General features: G+C 41.8%; 1 protein-coding gene across 3 annotated transcripts in view; it reads left to right on the forward strand.

Moving 5' to 3' along the window:
- Window positions 1-1,067: 1,067 nt before the first annotated feature.
- rbpj (recombination signal binding protein for immunoglobulin kappa J region) overlaps window positions 1,068-19,353 on the forward strand; it is a 96,577-nt gene continuing 78,291 nt past the window's right edge. The window contains exon 1 of one of the 3 annotated variants that reach the window (XM_033026590.1): window positions 1,068-1,188. In XM_033026590.1, the coding sequence (XP_032882481.1) occupies window positions 1,169-1,188 (20 nt within the window). In that variant the 5' untranslated portion in view covers window positions 1,068-1,168. Of the gene's footprint in view, window positions 1,189-1,635; window positions 1,659-19,353 lie in introns of those variants that run through there. The other 2 variants (XM_033026602.1, XM_033026596.1) reach the window with 2 other exon arrangements.

The raw sequence follows: 19,353 nt of genomic DNA on the forward strand, positions 1-19,353 counted from the left end.
TTTTCTATGTTTCTATGTTAAATGCATAAGATACCCTCGTGATTTCGCTGTCGGCAATACATCGATAGTGTTCCCACGTTGCGAAATGTTGGTATTTTTACATCCTAGGCAGTTGACTGAAGCCGGGTCTGAAATCGAAACATCGCCTGTTCATTATCTACACAGATGCTGCCTAACCCGCTGAGTTACTCCAGAATTTGTTATTTTTTACACAGTTAATAGTACAAATTGGCCGACTGTGACAATAAAAATCCCAAAAATCATGATCAGGTAGTCACAGCAAATGTGCAGAGGGAGCCGATGAGAATTCTGGCTCCAAAGAACATCACTGTCAACTCCCCCTCAGTGTCCCATGGCAGCAGGACCTCAGATCGTTGCTCTCTCTCTCTGCCACCAACCCTTGGTGGGGATTGCGACGGGCTCCGCAGATTCAACGTGTCTGCCGGCAGGTTTTCATCCTCAACTATTCCAAGCTGGAACTCTCATCGGTTCCTTCTCTTCTGCACATTTGTGGTTGCGCTGCTAACGACCCGATCCAGAGTTCGGGATTTTTTTGTTGTCGCAGTCGGCCCCAAAAAACCCCACACAAATGCTGAAGTAACCCGGCGGGAGCCAAGACCCGGCTGCAGACAAATAACGGCTCAGGGTGTAAATACATTGCAAACAAGAGCCAGAGACAGTGTGTGATCTAAACACATCTGATCGATCCAGGCTCTGCTTTGCTCCAACGCCTCGGGATTCCCTCTCCCGACACTCAGTCTGGATGAAGGGTCTCGTCCCGAAACGTCACCTATTCCTTTTCTCCAGTAATCAACCAGAACCAGACACGCTGTTACTCCAGTATTTTGAGTCTAATCTTCCATACCGCCCCCTTCCTCACTCACTCATTCACTGCGCCTCCATTGAAGACTTGCGACGGTTGCTGTGACTGTGGGGGGGGAGAGCGCGCCCGCGCTGCGTCTCGGGGGGAGGGGGAGGGGGAGTTTGTTTGTTTGTTTGTTTGGGGGCGGGGCTGTGCGGGGCGGGGATGGGCGGGGCTGTGCGGGGATGGGCGGGGCTGTGCGGGGATGGGCGGGGCGGGAGAAGGCGATGGGAGGAGGGACTGAAGCTGAGGGTCAGGCCGGGCGCCGCCTCGCGAGACTAGGAGTTTGGGGAGAGTTTGTGGAAGATGGCGCCTGTTGTGACAGGGTAAGTGTCCGGTTGTATGAGGTCGCGCTGCTCGCTCGGCGCCCCGCTCCCTGCCTGCCCGCTGCCTGCCTGTCTCCCTCTCTCCCTCCCTCTCTCTCCCCGTCCGGCCTCCCGCCCGGGCCAGCGCCCCAGGCCGCCGCGGCGAGCAGGGCTTGTTGCTCCGCCGTCCCATTGTTCGCTGCCCTGCCTTTCACGGGCTTCCCCCGGGTCTCCGCTGGGCGACTGACCCGGCCCCGGAGCCTGGTGCCCTGTCCCGACTGCCTCCCGCTCTCCCGGTGAGAGTGGCCTCACTCCCGGGACTGGACAGGCCCTTGGCCAGCGCCTTGGGACACTTCGTGGGTTAGTTTTTTTTAGGAGGAGCACTGAGCTCGGGAGGGACAAGCGAGGCCCCGCTGCCCGTCAGGCAACCGGGCTGTTCCCGCAGGCAAAACATTCCGCGTCCGGAGCTGCAAGCGCCGAGCTATGTCTATGTGAGGATTAGAACCGTCCTTCCTACTTCTTCTTCTTCCTCCTCCACCACCGCCTTCTCTAGCTCCTTCCCTTTTTCTCCCACATTTATCTCTCTTTAAATGTTCCCATTGAGTTTAAGTGTTTGGTTGATAGTCGTCTTGGGTGTTTTCGACTTTTTTGTATGTTTTCTTTGTACTCTAGTCAGCGAATTTTAAGCGGTCAGCTTTTACTTTCTAGATTAGTGTGGGAAGTGGGGTGGGTTATTGGGGGTTACCTAGTCTTCCACCGTTTATCACTTCGTTACGCAGCGAACAGTGTCCGAAGTGAAAAATCGCAGCTGGCTACGGATTACCTAAATCAAGGGAATCAAGCTACTATCTTGTAACACAAACACATATTCACGTCTACATGGTGTCAATAGGGAATTCCGCTTGAAATGATTGCAACCTTCTGGGATTCTATTTCCAAATTAACCCCCTCGCTCCATGAATTAAAATGTTGCTTTGTTCAGATAATCTTAAAGGCAATTGATTTACCGTAATTAGTGAAACTGTCAGATGCTATGCTGACATGTGTCATGGATAATCATTTTACTTGTATGAACCCAATCCAGTGTGTACGTTGCTGTAGTGTATGAAGGAACATGCCAGTCAACATGTTTTCCCTCTACTCTTTATATTTTGAGCGTCACATAATTTATGGTATGTTTGTCATGCTGGGAGGCCAGAATTTAAAGCTATCCCAAATTGCCATGAGAGTTTTGGAACTGAAAATTAGTAAGCCACTTCAGAGGGCAGTAAAGCGAGACCCAGGTTTATGTGTCTAGTCACATAATGCGTGTGGTGGTTTTTAAATTTCCTTCCCTAAAAATAGAATAATTTTAGGGAATAATATCAGTTTGTATTTATAGATCTTTAAAAACAATATGAACTACCATTATGGTATTTTCCAATAGCACTACTATTAACACAAGCCAAATCCTGTAATATTTAAATAAATCAACCTTGAACACTTCAGAATATTCACTGTCAAATATTCTGAATTGAATACCAGATTCAGACGTACCAAGATATAGCTGCTGACTTTTTCCCGACATTTGTAACTTATTTTGTAAGTGACTCGTGTTGAATTTAAAACATTTATTTTAGCACCAAAGCTTATCTTAAAAAATGAAATCCATGGTCATTCAAATGCATTCTTCATTTCGAAAGTGAATTTGCAAAAATACTGAATTCTATATTAAAAGTTACAAATAAGCCATGCTCACTTTCAATGAATTAAGTTTCCTATTTAGATTGTCCAAAGTAGCAGTCTCATTCTTATGCATTCTTTTTGAATGGGATGACCATTTTGCTGATGGCTAACTTTGGATAAGTAAATATGGATGAACAGAAAAGCCCTTATTTACAAATATGATTCTGAATTAATTAACTACTCTATGGGCACATATGTTATATTCTATGATGCATTTCGTTTTGGGGAACTAATGTGACTAAAATGTATTTGAGCATTGAAGCTAGAATTAATATTCAGGTGTCGGTCAGAGTTGGCAGATTGAAATTGAATGTGATTTTTTTGTATTTGGATAAATTGACAAACTTTGTGGTGGTAGGATTTAAGTTTAAGGTCGTGTACTGCAAGAAACACTTTGAGTTTGGAATAAGAATGTTTCAAACGTCAGGTTATTGCCGTCTTAATAATGCTCTAAGTTGGGCTCTCTTTAGTGCTGTTGCAGTGGCAAGGGATGTGAATATTATTTGAAAAAAAACTTGTGCTTGCCATTCTTTTTTTCTTTTGTTCCTTAATTTGTAGTAATGATTTATCTTTCTAAAAACCTAGTCAAGCACTGAATGATATGACATTGCCAAAACTATTTTGAAAATAAAAGTTAAAATTAGGGCCCTGATTTCTCCTTGGGTAAAATGTAATTAACCCAGAAGGACCGCACATAGGCAGATTATTTTGTAGTGGAAATTCTCTTGAGCCAATAATGCCTGTAGTATTTTTCATATTGCTCTGCACAAATTGTCTGCTGTATTCATAAGTGAAACTTCAATACCGCTGTGACAATTAATTGATTTAAGGGCCTCCTTTTTGTAAAAGGTGCCAAAAATACGTGTTGTCTCACTTAAACATCTTTAAGTGAATTCCCATTCCGAATCCGACCTCTCTGTCCTGGGCCTCCCACATGGCCAGAGTGAGGACCACCGTAAATTGGAGGAGCAGCACCTCATATTTCGCTTGGGAAGTTTGCACCCCAGCGGTATGAACATTGACTTCTCTAATTTCAGGTAGTCCTTACTTTCTCCTCCAGTTCTCAGCTCTCCCTCAGCCCACTGGCTCCATCTCTTCCTTTCTTCTTCCCGCCCTCCCACCCTCACAGTCTGAAGAAGGGTTTCGACCCGAAACGTTGCCTATTTCCTTCGCTCCATAGATGCTGCCTTACCCGCTGAGTTTCTCCAGCATTTTAGTCTACCTTTGATTTTCCAGCATCTGCAGTTTCTTCTTAAACATCTTTCTTGTTCTAGACAATGTGTTTAGTAACTAATTCAGAAACTTAAAAGTAACATTTAATTATTCCAGTAGAATGCTCAAAGAATTACTTTGTATGATATTGCAATTTAACTTGAATTTGCAAAGCTTGGCTCTTCCAGAGCAAAATTCATGGGCTGAATAATTGTGATATGTTCAGTTTTCTGAATTATTGTGACTTTAATTTAATCTAATTATTAATCTGATTAGTTGAATATCTTTCATTTGACTGGTCAAAGCAGGGTTTCAGATGAAGTACTAAAGTAGAGAAGCATGTTAAGATTTTAAGTTTTCTATATTCAAAAGTTATTTGAATGCCTTTTTGGGAGGTACTGAAATAGATAATGATTCTGAACTGATTTAATTCAATATTTGGTTTTGTAATTGAGCTTGCTATTTTTCATTACTTTGGGAGTTTTGTAAAGTTATGTCTGGTGTGAAAGTAGTTTTGTTTTGAAATATTACATCCAAGGAATTGAAACTTTTAATTTTCAAACAAGTTCTTACCTTGTGTTGTTCCCAGGTGAAGAGGCTTTATAATTATACCGTAATAGATTCTAGAATCTCATTACAGTGTTGGCTAAAGGCCTGTCCCACTTGGCGAATTTTTTTCGGCAACTGCCGGCGTCATCAATGTCGCCAAAAGATTTTGAACATTTCAATATCCAGCGGCGACAAAAAAAATGTTGCGACACTTGAAAAAACACCGCGCGTCATACGTCATCACGCCGCGAATTTTTCGGTGACCTGATACGTCAGTCAATGATGCTGGCAGTCGCCGAAAAAATTGCCAAATGGGACAGGCCCTTAAGTTTGACCTCATGCCCTCCTCTCTCATCCACTTTCGGAAAGCACCTAATATCTACAGTGTGCTTGCCAAAGCCTAAGTTTGCTGCATGCAAAGTAACATCAGAAAATGCTTCCTACTGGGTAAATTTTCAAAACAGTCTAGTTTCATATTTTGAGAATCTTTGGATTTACACAACGAAATTTATAGCACAAATCTATTTTCCTGGATTATATTGATGACTTAAAATATTTAATTGTCTGTGAGGAACGATGAGACATCTTGAGGTCATGAAGGGTTGGATTAAAAAGAGCATCATACTTTCAACTTTCATCTACATAAATGTGATTTGTAATGCTGTTATTTTTTTTCTTGCACTGAGATTTAGTAGATTGTGTGTCAATTAAGGTGTTATTGTTTGGGGAGTGTCAAGAAGGCAAATTCTTTAACTTGGGAGTTAGAAATCACAAAAAGAAGTGCTGTCTTGGTCATACCTCTCCTGGAGTGTTGAGTTTAGTTCAGAAAACCACATTTGCAAAAAATATGCAGAGGTTTAAAGCATTAAATTATTGCATATTGCATAATCTGTTTCTAATTGCTTCAATTTAAACAATTAAGATGATGTCTAGAGACACCTTTGGAGACTCAATATCCTATTTCATATAGACACAAAATGCTGGAGTAACTCAGCGGGTGAGGCAGGAATGAGAAGGAATTGGCGACGTTTTGGGTCGAGACCCTTTTTCAGATATTTGATATTTCATATATTTGGTTGGCAAATATAGGTTCAAGTGAGAGCATGATCTTTCAAATAACCTAGTTTTAATTTTAATGCGCAGAAGGCAATGGAAGTCTGGAACTCTGTTCATCAAGGCTGCAGACTTTAGATCAATTGAAATCTTCAGTACTAACATTATTAGAGATTTATTAGGTTATGATACAGGGTGAAAGTAGGTAAATGTACTTGAAGTAAAAATAGGTAAGGATTGACTTTTGCGTCTTTTCTAGCTAATGGTGAGATCCCAGAATATTGGAAAGTAGCCAATGTTCCTTTCTTTAAGAAGGGAAGCAGGAAAAATCCAGGGAATTATAGGCCGATGAACCTCACATCAGTGGTAAGGAAGATATTGGAAAATATTCTTTGGGCTAGGATATATTCCCCTTTGGAATATAAATGACTTGAAGGTAAATGTAGACAGGTTGGTTCGTAATTTTGCAAATGACACCAAGATTGTTGGGATCGTGAACTGTGAGGAAGGCTGTCAAAGTATTCAGCAAGATATGGATCTGCCACCGAAATGGGCAGCAAAATGGCAGCTGGAGTTTAATCCGAGCAGGTGTGAGGTGTTGCACTTTAGGAAGTCGAATGTAAGGGGGAAATATGTAATTAATGGCTTGAGCCATAACAGCATTGGTGTAGTAGAAGGATCTTGGGGTCCAAATCCATAAATCTTTAAAGTGACACACAAGTAGATAGAGTGGTAAAGAAGGCATGTTGTATGCTTGCCTTCATTGGTCAAGTGATTGAGTATAAGAGTCAGGCAGTCATGATGCAGCATAGGGGTGCATGTGGCACTTGGGAGTATATTGTGCCATTCTCACGGCGCTCCCGTGAGGACGGCCTGGCGCGGGGCTGAGGCTCCCGTGAGGGCGTCCTGGCTCGAGGGTGGAACGGCGCTCACGTGAGGGCGACCCGGCTCGGGGCTGGAACGGTGCTCCGGTGGCTGAGACGGCGTTCTGGCGGCGGCGTCCTGAGTCCGGGGTTCGGCCGCGGGCCAGTGGACGACATCGTCAACAGCTGCGTCCGCTGGACTGGAGGGCAGCAGCTTTGTCCATCCCAGGCCGCGGAGTTTGAACCGGCCCGTTCGCGGAGCTCGGTGAGCCGCGGGACTGACTTACCATCGCCCGGTGGGGTATCGTCTCAGCGTAGAGGGAGAAGAGGAGGGAAGAGACAGCAGCCCTAAGATTTTTGCCTCCATCACAGTGAGGAGGTGCTTGGTGGACTCACTGTGGTGGATGTTAATTTGTGTTTACTGTCTGTTCTGTTGTTTATTATTGTATGTATGGCTGCAGGGAATGACATTTCGTTGAGACCGTAAGGTCTGAATGACAAATAAAGGATCTAATTCTAATTCTGGTTGCCCCGTTACAGGAAGGATGTGGAGACTTTGGAAAGAGTGCAGAGGAGTTTACCAGAATTATGCCTGGATTAGAGGGTATTGGGTACAGGGAGAGGTTTGACACACTTAAATAGTTTTCCCTAGAATCCCGGAAGTTATGGGAGACGTGATAAAAGTGTGTGAAATTATGAGAGACATAGATAGGGTAGACAGTTGGAACCTATTTCCCAGGATGGAAATATCATATACTAGAGGCACAGCTTTAAGATGATAGGGGCAACGTTTAAAGGAGATGTGCAGGACAAGTTTTTTTGTTGTGAGTGCCTGGAACACGCTGGGTATGATGTTGGATCCGATACGATAGAGACATTTAAGAGACTTTTGAAGAAGTGCATGGAATGCAGGGATGTGGATTATGCGCAGGCAGATAAGGGTTGGCCTTGGCATCATGTTCAGCAAAAACATTGTGTTGTTCCTGTGCTGTACTGTTCTATGTTCTATGTAACGGAATTATGAAATGTGCCCAAGAACTTGAAATTCCTGTTTTTGTTTCTGTTTTTGTTAATGCAGTAGCCCCCAAAATGTTGGAACAGTACCATTAGTGCCATGACTGGTTGTTTTACATTTGCATCTCACCAGATATTGTTAAAGCCCGTTAGCTTTCTAAAAAGCAGCCCTTTGAATTGTTTTAGCGGTTGTTTCATAGCAAAATTTGCTTCAGGTAAAATGTTACATTTTTGTTATTGATCATGGATCAGGCTTTGCAGGCTGACTTGTAGCTTAATTCAAAGCTCTGATAAAAGTGGTAATTTTTTTACAAGTTTACAATAGGCACTGGTTACGCTGCCATTTTAAGAGGTCAAAAATAATGTTATCTCTTTGCACTGTGGTATAATGCAAAGTACTTGCTGCTTGGTGAAATAAAACACATCACTACTTCATAAACTTCATTCCTAGAATTGACTTGCAAATCTGCAGCTTGTGAAAAGGAAATTGTATTCTTTGCTAGTGCATATGTAAAGAATAACATAGGCGGCACAAGATGTCACGGAGAATGATATATTTTCAGTTCTGACTAGTAAACCACAACAGCAAAACCTTTATATCTTTGTGCCACCTCAATGCAGCACACGTACTCAAGGAGGAAATCGGGATGTAGTAGTTGGTTTACTTCAGTGCATCCTGAGTTTAGCAGATTGTTTGTCAAGAAGGGTAGGGGTTGTTAACCAATATTTTAAGCAATTTGTTAAAAAATTTAAACTGCTTGATGTTAATTTTTGTGCTGTGTGAAACATGTTTTATAATTATGTCCTGTATTCAAAAAATCTTTTTTCTTTGTTTTATTCTTAAATTGGTACAAGACTAACATCTACTCAAAGATAGAATTGCCCAACTGTCCTATTCACAAGAAGTACGACAAGCCTTATCTATTTATCTATCTATTAGTTATATAAACTATTATTCTCTATTAGTTATCTAATAACTATTCGATCAGTCACCAGCAAAGTGACAGATGATGTCATCATCAGTACTCTTTAAGTGGTACTTGCCACTAGTAGCTGTTGACCTTTGCCCAATTTGTTTTGTCAGTCTCCAGACTTCATGACTTTCTTGGTCCAAAAATCGGCCTATGAATTCAATGGTGAGATTAGAGTTACCGCTCTTGACATCAAGGTTGTATTTGACCAGATACAGTGCTATCAAAGAGCTCTGATAAAACTTAAAATAATGGGGATTAGTGTGAAAGAACTCCCACGGTTGGAGTAATATCCAACACGGAGAAGGTTGTTGTTGTTGGAAGATGTTCAATTCAACCCAAGCACAAAGCATGAATTCCTCAGGGCAATATTTTGCGTCCAACCATCTGCTTAATCAGTGATGTATTTTCCTTCGTAATCAATTCTAGTTGCAATTTCTCAGAAAATAAAGCGGTCTCTGCCAGCATACAAGCACGTCCAAGATGACCTTCAGGCATTGACTGATAAGGTCAAAAATAAGTCACACCATGAAGGTGACAAACAATGATCAGAGAGTGAGACTAACCATGCCTTCAATCACATCCTCTGGATTCCCATTGATCAAAATTCAAGTGAGGCAGCTGCAAATGCTACAAAGGGTGGTTGAGTATCCAGCAGTGAGTGATTTGCCTTCTCGCACTGTAGGCTTTTCACCATTTGCAAGACACTTCAGGTGATCACATTTTCTTCACTTGCCTGTATCAGCACAGGATCAACGGGATTTTAGTAGGACAACACCATCGAAGACAAGGTAGCTCAATTAATTTGTACTCCACTATCAAGACATTAATTTCCTGCACTATTCGTGCAGTGTAATGTGTAACATCTACAAATGCATTGCAGAAACTCACCTCGGCTACAGACTGTACCTTCCAAGCTCATAACTTCAACTAAGAAATGCATGGTCTTCAGGGACATTAGAACACCACCTCCTACATAGAATCATCGAGGGTTATAGTACGCTAACTGGTCCTAGAGCCTTCAAATCCATGTTGAGGAACAACCAACTTATTTTCATTAACTACACACATCCACCCTTGAAATTTAACACTCACCGACATAAACACATAAAGGGAAATGTTAGGCTGACCAGTTAGCATCTTTGCAATACAAAAGTTGACTGGAGTATACTTTGTGGTCGTGGAGAATGTGTAGACTGCATACAAACTGCATCTGATGTCAGAATTTAATCCAGTACTCTGTGCTGGGCTGAATCAGCATAATTGGTGAAAAGGCAGCTAATGCAGTGTTATCTGGTAAACTAGCTGAGAGCTATATATTTATTAGGGATATACATTTTGCTGGTTGCATTTTTAATCGAAGTGAGTAAAGGACAATGTTGATGTTCTTTGGCATTTTTGTTTGCATTTGGAGTTCAAGCAAGATGAAAATTAGAGTTGGCAAAGGTTTGATTTTTGTTGATCATGATGTAGTTCATCAGCTAAAATGGTGTGTTACTCGTGAAAATGGTGAACTTCAGTGTGATGGAGTGAATTCAAAGTGAGAAGTCATTATTGATTTGGATGGCCAGTTGAAATGAATGGCTAGGCAAAAGAACGGAAATAGATGATACAGAGATGCAAGATTGCAGACTCCGTATTCATGAGCAAAAAAAAAAAGGATTTCAGCAGCATCTGTGGCGGGAAAAGGACAGATAATGTTTCGAGGTTCGAAGTGTAAAAAAAGTTTTTTGGTCCATCTCACTCCGCAGATGCCGAGATAACGAATCATTCAAAAGAGACATGTCATAACAATGGCAGCAACTATTTCCTGGTTGGATAGCAGGGCCTCATTATAGAACATTTTCAGGGGTCATACTGTAATGAAAATTCCACTTGCAACAGCTGGTCAAACTTTTTGAAATTGGTCTTGGGTGTGTTGAGCACTAAGATAAAAATTGAATTCTAAAATGAAATAAGATTGCAAAGTTTGAACTGAATTTTGTAAATGCTAAGTAAGTTAGAACATGTGTTCTCCAACACTTCGGTGCTGGCTCGACTGGGCGAATGGCCTACTCCTGCACCTATTGTCTATATTGCAATTTATTTTGCATGCAAAGCAAATTTCACTAAAATTATTTAACACAAGGTGGCCATGTTCAGTCTTGTGAATACTTGGCAATTTCCATTGCATAGCATTTTTTCAGGAGTCCACCATATGGGATGACCAGCGAGTGTAAAATTGATTTGAGCCTCAATAAATTGTGCTGCAGAGGGTGAAATTGATAGGTCATGTTGGAACAAGTGAAGGATTGATAATTCATTTAAGTTGTAATTATAGAATAGTACTTGGTAAAATAATGACTTCATATTGTCAGCATTAAATATCTGAACAAAAATAATATTTAAAAAAAAACAGCAGTCAGTATATATGGTGTGAGTGGGGCAAGGGGGTTGCAGAGACATTTTAATGTTTTAAGAGAGCATTACTGCTATTTTCTAATAGTTAACAATTCCACAGGAAGGATTATTCTAACTTGAAGCAGTGTTCATTCAGAATAAGAATTAGGGGTGGAAAGAAATTGACTGAGGACTGGGAAGCAACAGGTGATGGGTGCAGCTAAAAACAATGCTATTTAATGAGTGCCGAAATTTACTTGATTAGCTGGTCAAATTAGTAATAATAAATGAAGAGTAGCAGTTGAATCTGAGTGGTCATGTTTAAACCGACAAAGTAATTGCAAATTATTTTCCCTTATTATTTGTCATTTTCAACTGGAAATGGAACTGGAAACTGACTAGGAAGATTATAAATGGTAAATCATGGAGATCTACATCCTTGCATCAAACCAAAATGTGCGGCGAGATCCAATGGATACGAGGGCAAGATTCCCAAATGGAGTTTGATGTTTGGAACTTTTTCATGCAATGCTGGTTATATAAACTGTTTTATGTAGGAGCACTTTTTGATAAATAAAAAAAATAAAAAAAGATGGTGCTGACCAACTCCAAAATCTTTGATTGGGCTGAATAATTTTAACCAGAAACCAAATCCCTTGTGACAGATGATAATCCTCTTCAATCATTGTTTATTTAGTTGATTAAATAAATTTTGCTGCTCTGAGTAAATCCGTTTTCATTTTGGACAGTATTTAACCATTAATAGCACAAAAACCTTAAATTCTGAATCTGCTTTCAAACTTTTGGCAAACTGCAATTTAAATACAGGTCCACCACCAACTTTCTGGCAACTGATGTTCTGGTACCTCCTTTAATCCAGACAAAATGAAGTGAGCACACATGAAAGCACCCCCCCCCCCAGCCAGAAACTGTGGAGCCTAGGCTGGGTGAGGAAGCCAATCTCAAAGTCATCGGGACTTGCACTCCGATCGGTGGGTTGAATTTGCCCCTTGCGTCTGAGGCTCTGGAACTCCGGCCCAACCGAAACCGACACATCGATTCCCATAGCCGACGTCCAGAGCAAATTGGCAGGTTGAATTTGCCCCCTGCAGTAAAATACAGAATTTGAAAGTTTCCCATCAGTAAATCTGGATTGTATCATGATTAATGTAAGATTTGTACCTTTTTTTGTTACTCTACTAACAAATCCAAACGTCATCCATAGTCCAAAGACATGCGTGCTTCCAGGTTAACTGGCCCCTGTAAATTGTGCCATGTGTGTAGGAAGTGGATGAGAATGTGGGATAACATAGAACTAGTGTGAACTGGTGATCGATGGTCACCTTGGACTTCGTGGGCTGAAGGGTGAATACTTGAGGGCATAGGGTTAAGGTGAGAGGGGCAAAGTTTAAAGGACGTGTGCGGGACAATTTTTTTACAGAGAGTGGCGAACGCCTGGAACACGCTGCCGGGGATGGCGGTTGAGGCTATTATGCATGTGGCATTAAGGAGACATTTGGATAGGTATATGGATGTGCAAGGAACAGAGTAATATGGAATATGTGTAGGCAGCTAAGAGCTGGTCTTGGCATCATGTTCGGCACAGACATTGTGGACTATAGGGACAGTTTTTGTGCTGTATTGTTCTATGTTCTAAATTATGTTCACCATTTCTCAACCCCATTCTCCTGTCTTCTCTCCATAACCCCTAACAACTTACTAACCAAGAATCTGACAAATCTCCACCTTAAAAATATCCAAAATCAGAGGGCGGTGAATTTGTGGAATTCATTGCCAGAGATTGCTATTGAGGCCGTCAATGGATATTTTTAAGGCGCAGATTGACAGATTCTTGGTGAGTAAGGGTGTTCGGGGTTACGGAGAAAAGACAGGAGAATGGGGTTGAGGGGGAAAGAGATCAGCCATGATTGAATAGGGGAGTAGACTTGTTGGGCCGAGTGCCCTAATTCTGCTCCTATAAGTTATGAACTTATAAAGGCTGCCTTGAACCACCTTGTCCAGCGCTACTAGGGAACAGCAATAACCGCTGCCCCTGCCGCTGATTCCTGCATTCAGAGATTGAGAGAGAAATGAGACATCAGGAGTGTGGGGCGGCGTTGTGAGGAAATCCTGTCGCCACCCCAGTTGTAGCAGTGAGATGCCCTCAACCAATCGCCCGCCCGGAGATCGTGGTGAAAGGACAACCTTAAATGTTAACTCTGTTTCACCTTCCAGAGACCCTGCATATCCTGCTGATTGTACAAAGTTCTTTTTAACAGCTAATAGTGCATTTTCTGTTACTGTAAGCTAAAAATACAAAAGGCTGTTATAATGTTTAATAGAGTATCATTGCACAATTGCGGATCGAAGCAATTGCTCGTCAATTACAATCATCTCCTGCAGTGTAACTAGCAGCCTGTGTTCATAAGGATTACTGTGGGGGCGCTCAGTCCACTACAACCTAAACCTATTATAAAGGGGTCCATAATAACAAGGGAAGCCTGTATAAGGTGATTTTTGTTTGCAGTTGAAATTTTTAGAATAAATCTCTTGGAATTATTTTTACCACTTGAAGTATGTGAACCTCTTGAATTACATCATCTTGGTTTAAGGAAGAGGCGAGGACCAATGAAGTATCTTTACAATCTTAACAAAAATAATCTCTTACCATAAATTGTTCAGCCTTAAGGTGGATGTCCAGCATTAAAACATTTGTTTGAGAGTTTGTATTTCCTGAATGCTGCAATGACTGATAGTGCTTTGTGGTAACGAACAAAATAAGTTCTGATGTACCATGTTGCTTGTCAGCAGTGTGATATTTGATGTGGTGAAATGCTAGTTATCTAGAAAAGATATCTTCCACTGAGAATAGAGGAAAGCAAATTTAAATATAGAAAATATCTTCAAACATTGTTTTTATAATCTGTTTAATGATGGCTACGCTACTAATTTGGCCTATCTGGACCAGGCACATGCCGTGAGTAATTACTCGGGGTAGGCAGCCAGTTGGCTTTAAAAAAACAACTAAAACCGTGCATGCACAGATTGTTCTCTCCGTAAAAATAAAAATAAAGACAGTAGCAATTCAATTTGCCCAAGGCTTCCAAGTCTCCTTTATTTTGAATTACTGAATGGATGGCGGGGGGGGGGGGGTAAAGGTTGATGGCAGGTGGAGAGATGGTGGGGGGACATGGGAGCACAGGGAAAAGTTGAATCAGTTGTCATCTTATTGAATGACAACACTTGTTCAAGGGACCAATTGGGGGGACAGTTCCTTTCACTGTGTGTGGAGAGTCTGACCAGGGGTAAAGTTGCGGGGAGGGCAGGAGTGTTGAGAAGGAGGGGGTTGGGGATAATGGCAGTAACTCACTCACTCACCGCTGCTGCGGCGCTCCGGACGCAGAGCCACCGCATTGTAACCGGGGATAGAAGCAGCTCTGGTGGCTGCGAGTGGCCGCCGGGACCCGACAGCAGAACTGGCCGCCACTTCAGTGCCTTCTGCCGGCCCGCTCACCTCTGGCAGTGCTCTCCATCTGAACACCTCTCACCTGCCGCTCGCTGACTTCGCTCATGTCAGCCGCTTCCCGCAAATCCTTAAATTGCCACAGCCAAGTAACCTGAATCGCGCTGTCGGAATTTAAGGATTTGCGAGAAGTGGCTGACAAGAGTGAGGCCAGCGAGCGGCAGGAGAGAGGTTTTTAGACTGAGAGCTGCCAGAGGTGAGCAGAAGCCGGCAGAAGGCGCTGAGGTGGCAGCTGGTTCCGATGTCCGGCCCGGCGGCCGCTCACAGCCACCCGAGCTACTTCTCCCTCCCCCCGGCCTCAATGCGGTTGCATTGCACGCCTCCGTGCAAGGAGCGTCGCAAGTGGCATGATCCCGACCCCCACCTTCACAACACTCCTGCCCTCCCCGCAACTTTACCTTGTCCAGACTCCCCAAACGCTGTGAAAGGAACTCTTCTCCCCCCCCCCCCCCCCCCCCCCCCCCGGGAAATATGGTATTTAAAAACATATAGCACTAAGAAATGTACTTACCGTATTATTGGTACACAAACTCCATTCTTCTCTCTTTGTTTCCTAATATACTCTTCAGATAATGGCAATCCATATTTGAAAAACCCGCCAAGAAACTAGCGCTGCACATGCGCAGTAGGCTGCTACACCTGCGCAGTACAGCAAAGGCAGAATTTCTGCTGCCTTCAGTTCCCCTTGAAATTGACGGCTTGAAGCAGCGCTGACGGCACGTGGGCTGCACAGACCTTCGCCTGTTGCAAGTGCTGCAGATGAAAGCACGGAGAATTATGTCTACCTAACAGATCGATCTCTTAGATAGGCATAATTTTCCAATGCATTTACTATTTATATTTAGTAATTACCATTTTATAATTTTAGTCAGGGTAAGCAGTGCCTACCTTGCCTACCCTGACGGCACGTGCCTGATCTGGACCAATCGATAAAATGTATGGAGCCTTAAATGTTGACATTGACTCTCCATTTTTCTTATATCATGGCCAAAAAAGATTACCATTATGTTGTGATTTGGAATGGATGGAAGGTATTATTGAAATTGACTTAATTTTCACGCATTATTCGAATTGACTTAAGTCCTAATGAATGGTGTGTTGTTGATACAGTAAACCCTCGTTATAACAGACCCGGGGGAGCGATGTCTATTATTGCTGATTGTCCACTATAACTGAGTAAGGTATTATTGTATGTAGTTGAAACAGAACTGTAGATAATTGTTAATACATAAAAGGACACAAAATGCTGGAGGAACTCAGCAGGCCAGGCAGCATCTCTGGAGAACATGTCAGGACCCTTCTTCAGACTGATTCAGTCTGCTGAGTTACTCCACACTTCATGTTATTTCTCCTTAAACCTGGACGCTGATGCCTGTACCAACAAGCCCTTCTTTAGATACTGCATGGTCCGGGTGAAACAGCAGTTGTCGCGGCTCACTTTGCAACGTGTTGCTGGCAGCGATTTCTTCTGGCAGCTGCCATTAACCGACAGGATGCGCTCGGTCATTGTTCCGGTCAGCCATTGCTTTCTCTGCTCCCTGCTTCCAAGTTGGAGTATGTCGGCTACTCTGAGGGAGAAGGAAAAGGTGGCAGTGGAGGAGGAAGCAGCGGAGTGGATAGAGGAACAGGACGAGGAGGAGGAGGCGGCGGTGATGGAGGGGAGGGAGGGGTGGTGGGGTGGCAAGTGAACAAAATGGCAGCTGGGGAGAGGGGAGGGAGCCACATGGTGACCAAGCACATTCTGTTGTTGGCCGCTCTCTGAAGAAATCATTGTCCCCAGGGCTATAACATGAGCCACAATAACAGCCTTGTCAATGGACCTTGCTGTGGCTTACTGGTGCACCTCGCGAGCTGGTGCTGCCATCAGAAGTCGGGACTGGGTGGGCGGTACGAACCGGGGATGGGCCAGCAGGTCCATCAGCCATAAGCAAAATATGTTATAAAGAGGCAGTTAAAGCCAGGGTTTACTGTATACCAAAGTGCAATATTCAAGCCATATAACTTATTCCCCATTTGAGTCCTCATTGATTAAGAGCTTCTGACATGGCTGTTAGATATTGTATTAATATGCATTATTTTTTCCAACAGCTGGTTTTTGTTGATGTACATTCCGGGGGAATGAAATATCTGCTAATCTTAAGTCAATGATTGAATGAAACAGCCAGGTTTATCAATATTAGAAACATAGAATATAGGTGAAGGAGTAGGCTATTCGGCCCTTCAAGCCATTCAATGTGATCATCGCTGATATTGTTTAAAAATTAAATCATAAAATATAATTGACTTATTTATTTAATCTACAATTATAAAAGTGAGGTATATTTAGCAGCCCATGTTACCAGTACTGATCTTAATGATTTTAGATGGATCTCAATAAGTTGACATTGTGAACCCACATTTTATATGCTATGCTTTTCTTGAAGAATTTGCCGAAGAAATTAGGTCTGGAGCAAAGAGGATTTATTTTACCTTGGTTAGATTAGTTATTGTTTACCAAATATTTCAATTTCAGCAGACGAGACTACAGATGCGGGAATCATGAGCAGAAAAAAACTGCTGGAGCATTTTAGCAGGTTAGGAATAAAGTATGGAAGGAATGGACAAATTACATTTAAGTTTGAGACTTTCTTCAGAGTCGAGAAGGCTCCCACACGCGCACACACAGGAAGCCTCTCTTTTCAGCTCCTGAGAGTTTCCACATGGGCACACTAGGGATAAACCATGGTGAGCTTAAACCAAGAAATGTTAAGTGGTATTCAGTGGAAAATGATGTACAAAAATGGAGAATATGATTTTTCAAAATTCTCTGGCACTAATTAAATCAGAGGTCATATTATTGAAGAACTTGTTTGCTAACAGTAAAGGCTTGCCCTCTGAGTTACTCCAGCATTTTGTGTCTACTTTCGATTTAAAACAGCATCTGCAGTTCTTTCCCAAACAGTAAAGGCTTGTTGCACTTTATTTGAAAAATCCCTTAGTTGTATGGGTTGACTCCTAACTCACCATGGCATGCAAAATGGTGCCCAGGATATCAGGGAGAACGCTTCAAATCTTTGGAATAACGCCATGGGATCGAGCAAGTATATCAATATATTTCCACATATGAAAGAAGGCACCTCTTGGAACAGCAATGAAATGTTTGTCTTGTTTTTATTTTGTACTTGTATCTCTGGTGTGGAACATGAACACACAGTTTTGAATTACTCAATATGTTTGGCAGCGTGGTGGCAGAAACTGTAAACGCCTTGGGTTGGTGATCTATGTCACTCTTGAAATGTTAAAAGTTTCTCTTTCCGCAAATATGTGTTTTTTGTATCTTCTGTTTATTTTAGATTTCTTATGTTTTTCTTGGCCTGGGTTAGAACAAGCTCTGGCACATCTTGAGTGACACTTTAAAGAAGTGCGCAGTGTGCAATTTATAATTGTAGATATATCTTAATGGCTCCCTATGGTGTTTTTATTGGTCATACGCTGTTATGACAGCTGCTTAACTTGTCTCTTTAAAGCATTTGGACTTGTCGGCAATTCTAAGTAATCGAATATGATGACAACATTATACAGATTTCTTAAGAATATCAAACTTCAGTTTTGGGTGTTATTCATAGTCTATAGTTACACTATTTTTCAACAAAAAGATTTGATTGGACAGTTTTTAAATTTTATGCAAGATGGCTTGGAGCTAATGAAGCAGAAAAAGTGTGATGCACGAAGGGCTTACACAGGCACCAATCGGCTAAATGATCAGGTTATCTGTTTCAGTAATATTGACGGAGAAATAGACTCAATGATGGAAAAATTCTATTGGTGTTCACAAAATAACAGGATCTTAGTAACCTTCTAAAGGGATGGGTGGGATGATACCGCATCTAAAATACTGAGAAGTATAATAGTACGGCTCTCACTAAAAGCAATTTGACACTTTAGAAATTGTGTTAGATTAATAACAGAATGCAGCGTTTTAATGTGTAATAAACAATGTGATGTATGATGTGTAACCATAGAAAAATAATAGATAGAAATCTTAAACTGCATGGTTATAATTTAGCTCAGTTGTAGTTCTTAAAGTCAATTGGTGTTTAATTGAAGTGTTATAAAATGTAATCGGAAAGAATTCTGGTGAGTGTTTTCCTTCAAGGATGCATACTAATTGCAGAGCTCAAAATGTAGCTGTTTAACATTCTGATTGTTTCATTGAAAAGTGCATTGTTTTGTCAAAATGCGTTTGTTGCAAAGTGTGACATCTGATGTACCAAAATTTGATACAAATTTTCTGTTACTGAATCCTTTTAAAATGGGGAAATATGGAGTCACAAGAAACTGCAGATGTTAACTTCTTGAACAAAATGTGTTAGAGAAACTCGGTGGGTCAGGCATTATCTGAAATGCTAGCTGCACTGCTTAGTTCCTCCAACATTGTGTTTTTTGATGGGGAAATATGTATTATGACCAGGTGACACATAAAGAACAATTGCTGGATTTGTTTTGTTTGCTTGTGTGCAGGTGTGGGAGGATAGGAATAAAATAAAATAATTCTCAAATCTAATCGCAAAATATTAAAGAATCACAATTGCAGAATGAATTTTGTTTATTTTATGGATTTGATGTGGATGTTGCTTTTCATTGTTTTTTTCATAGATTATGCTCATTATGTGTTAACGGTCAGTTTGTTTGCACAGAATAAAATATCAGTTTTGATTGTTAAACCCATGGGCCTGTCCCACTTAGGCGACTGCAGGAGAGTATGCAGTCGCCACATGGTCATCACATGTTCGCGGGTGGTTGCCGGGGAGTCGCCTTCATGGTCGTGAGGAGTTCCCGCATTCTGGAACTAGTCGCGGCCTCATTATGGTCGCCGTGAATTTTTCAACATGTTAAAAAATTAGCGGCGACTAGAATG

Source organism: Amblyraja radiata, chromosome 1 (assembly GCF_010909765.2).
Source record: "Amblyraja radiata isolate CabotCenter1 chromosome 1, sAmbRad1.1.pri, whole genome shotgun sequence".
NCBI lineage: Eukaryota > Metazoa > Chordata > Chondrichthyes > Rajiformes > Rajidae > Amblyraja > Amblyraja radiata.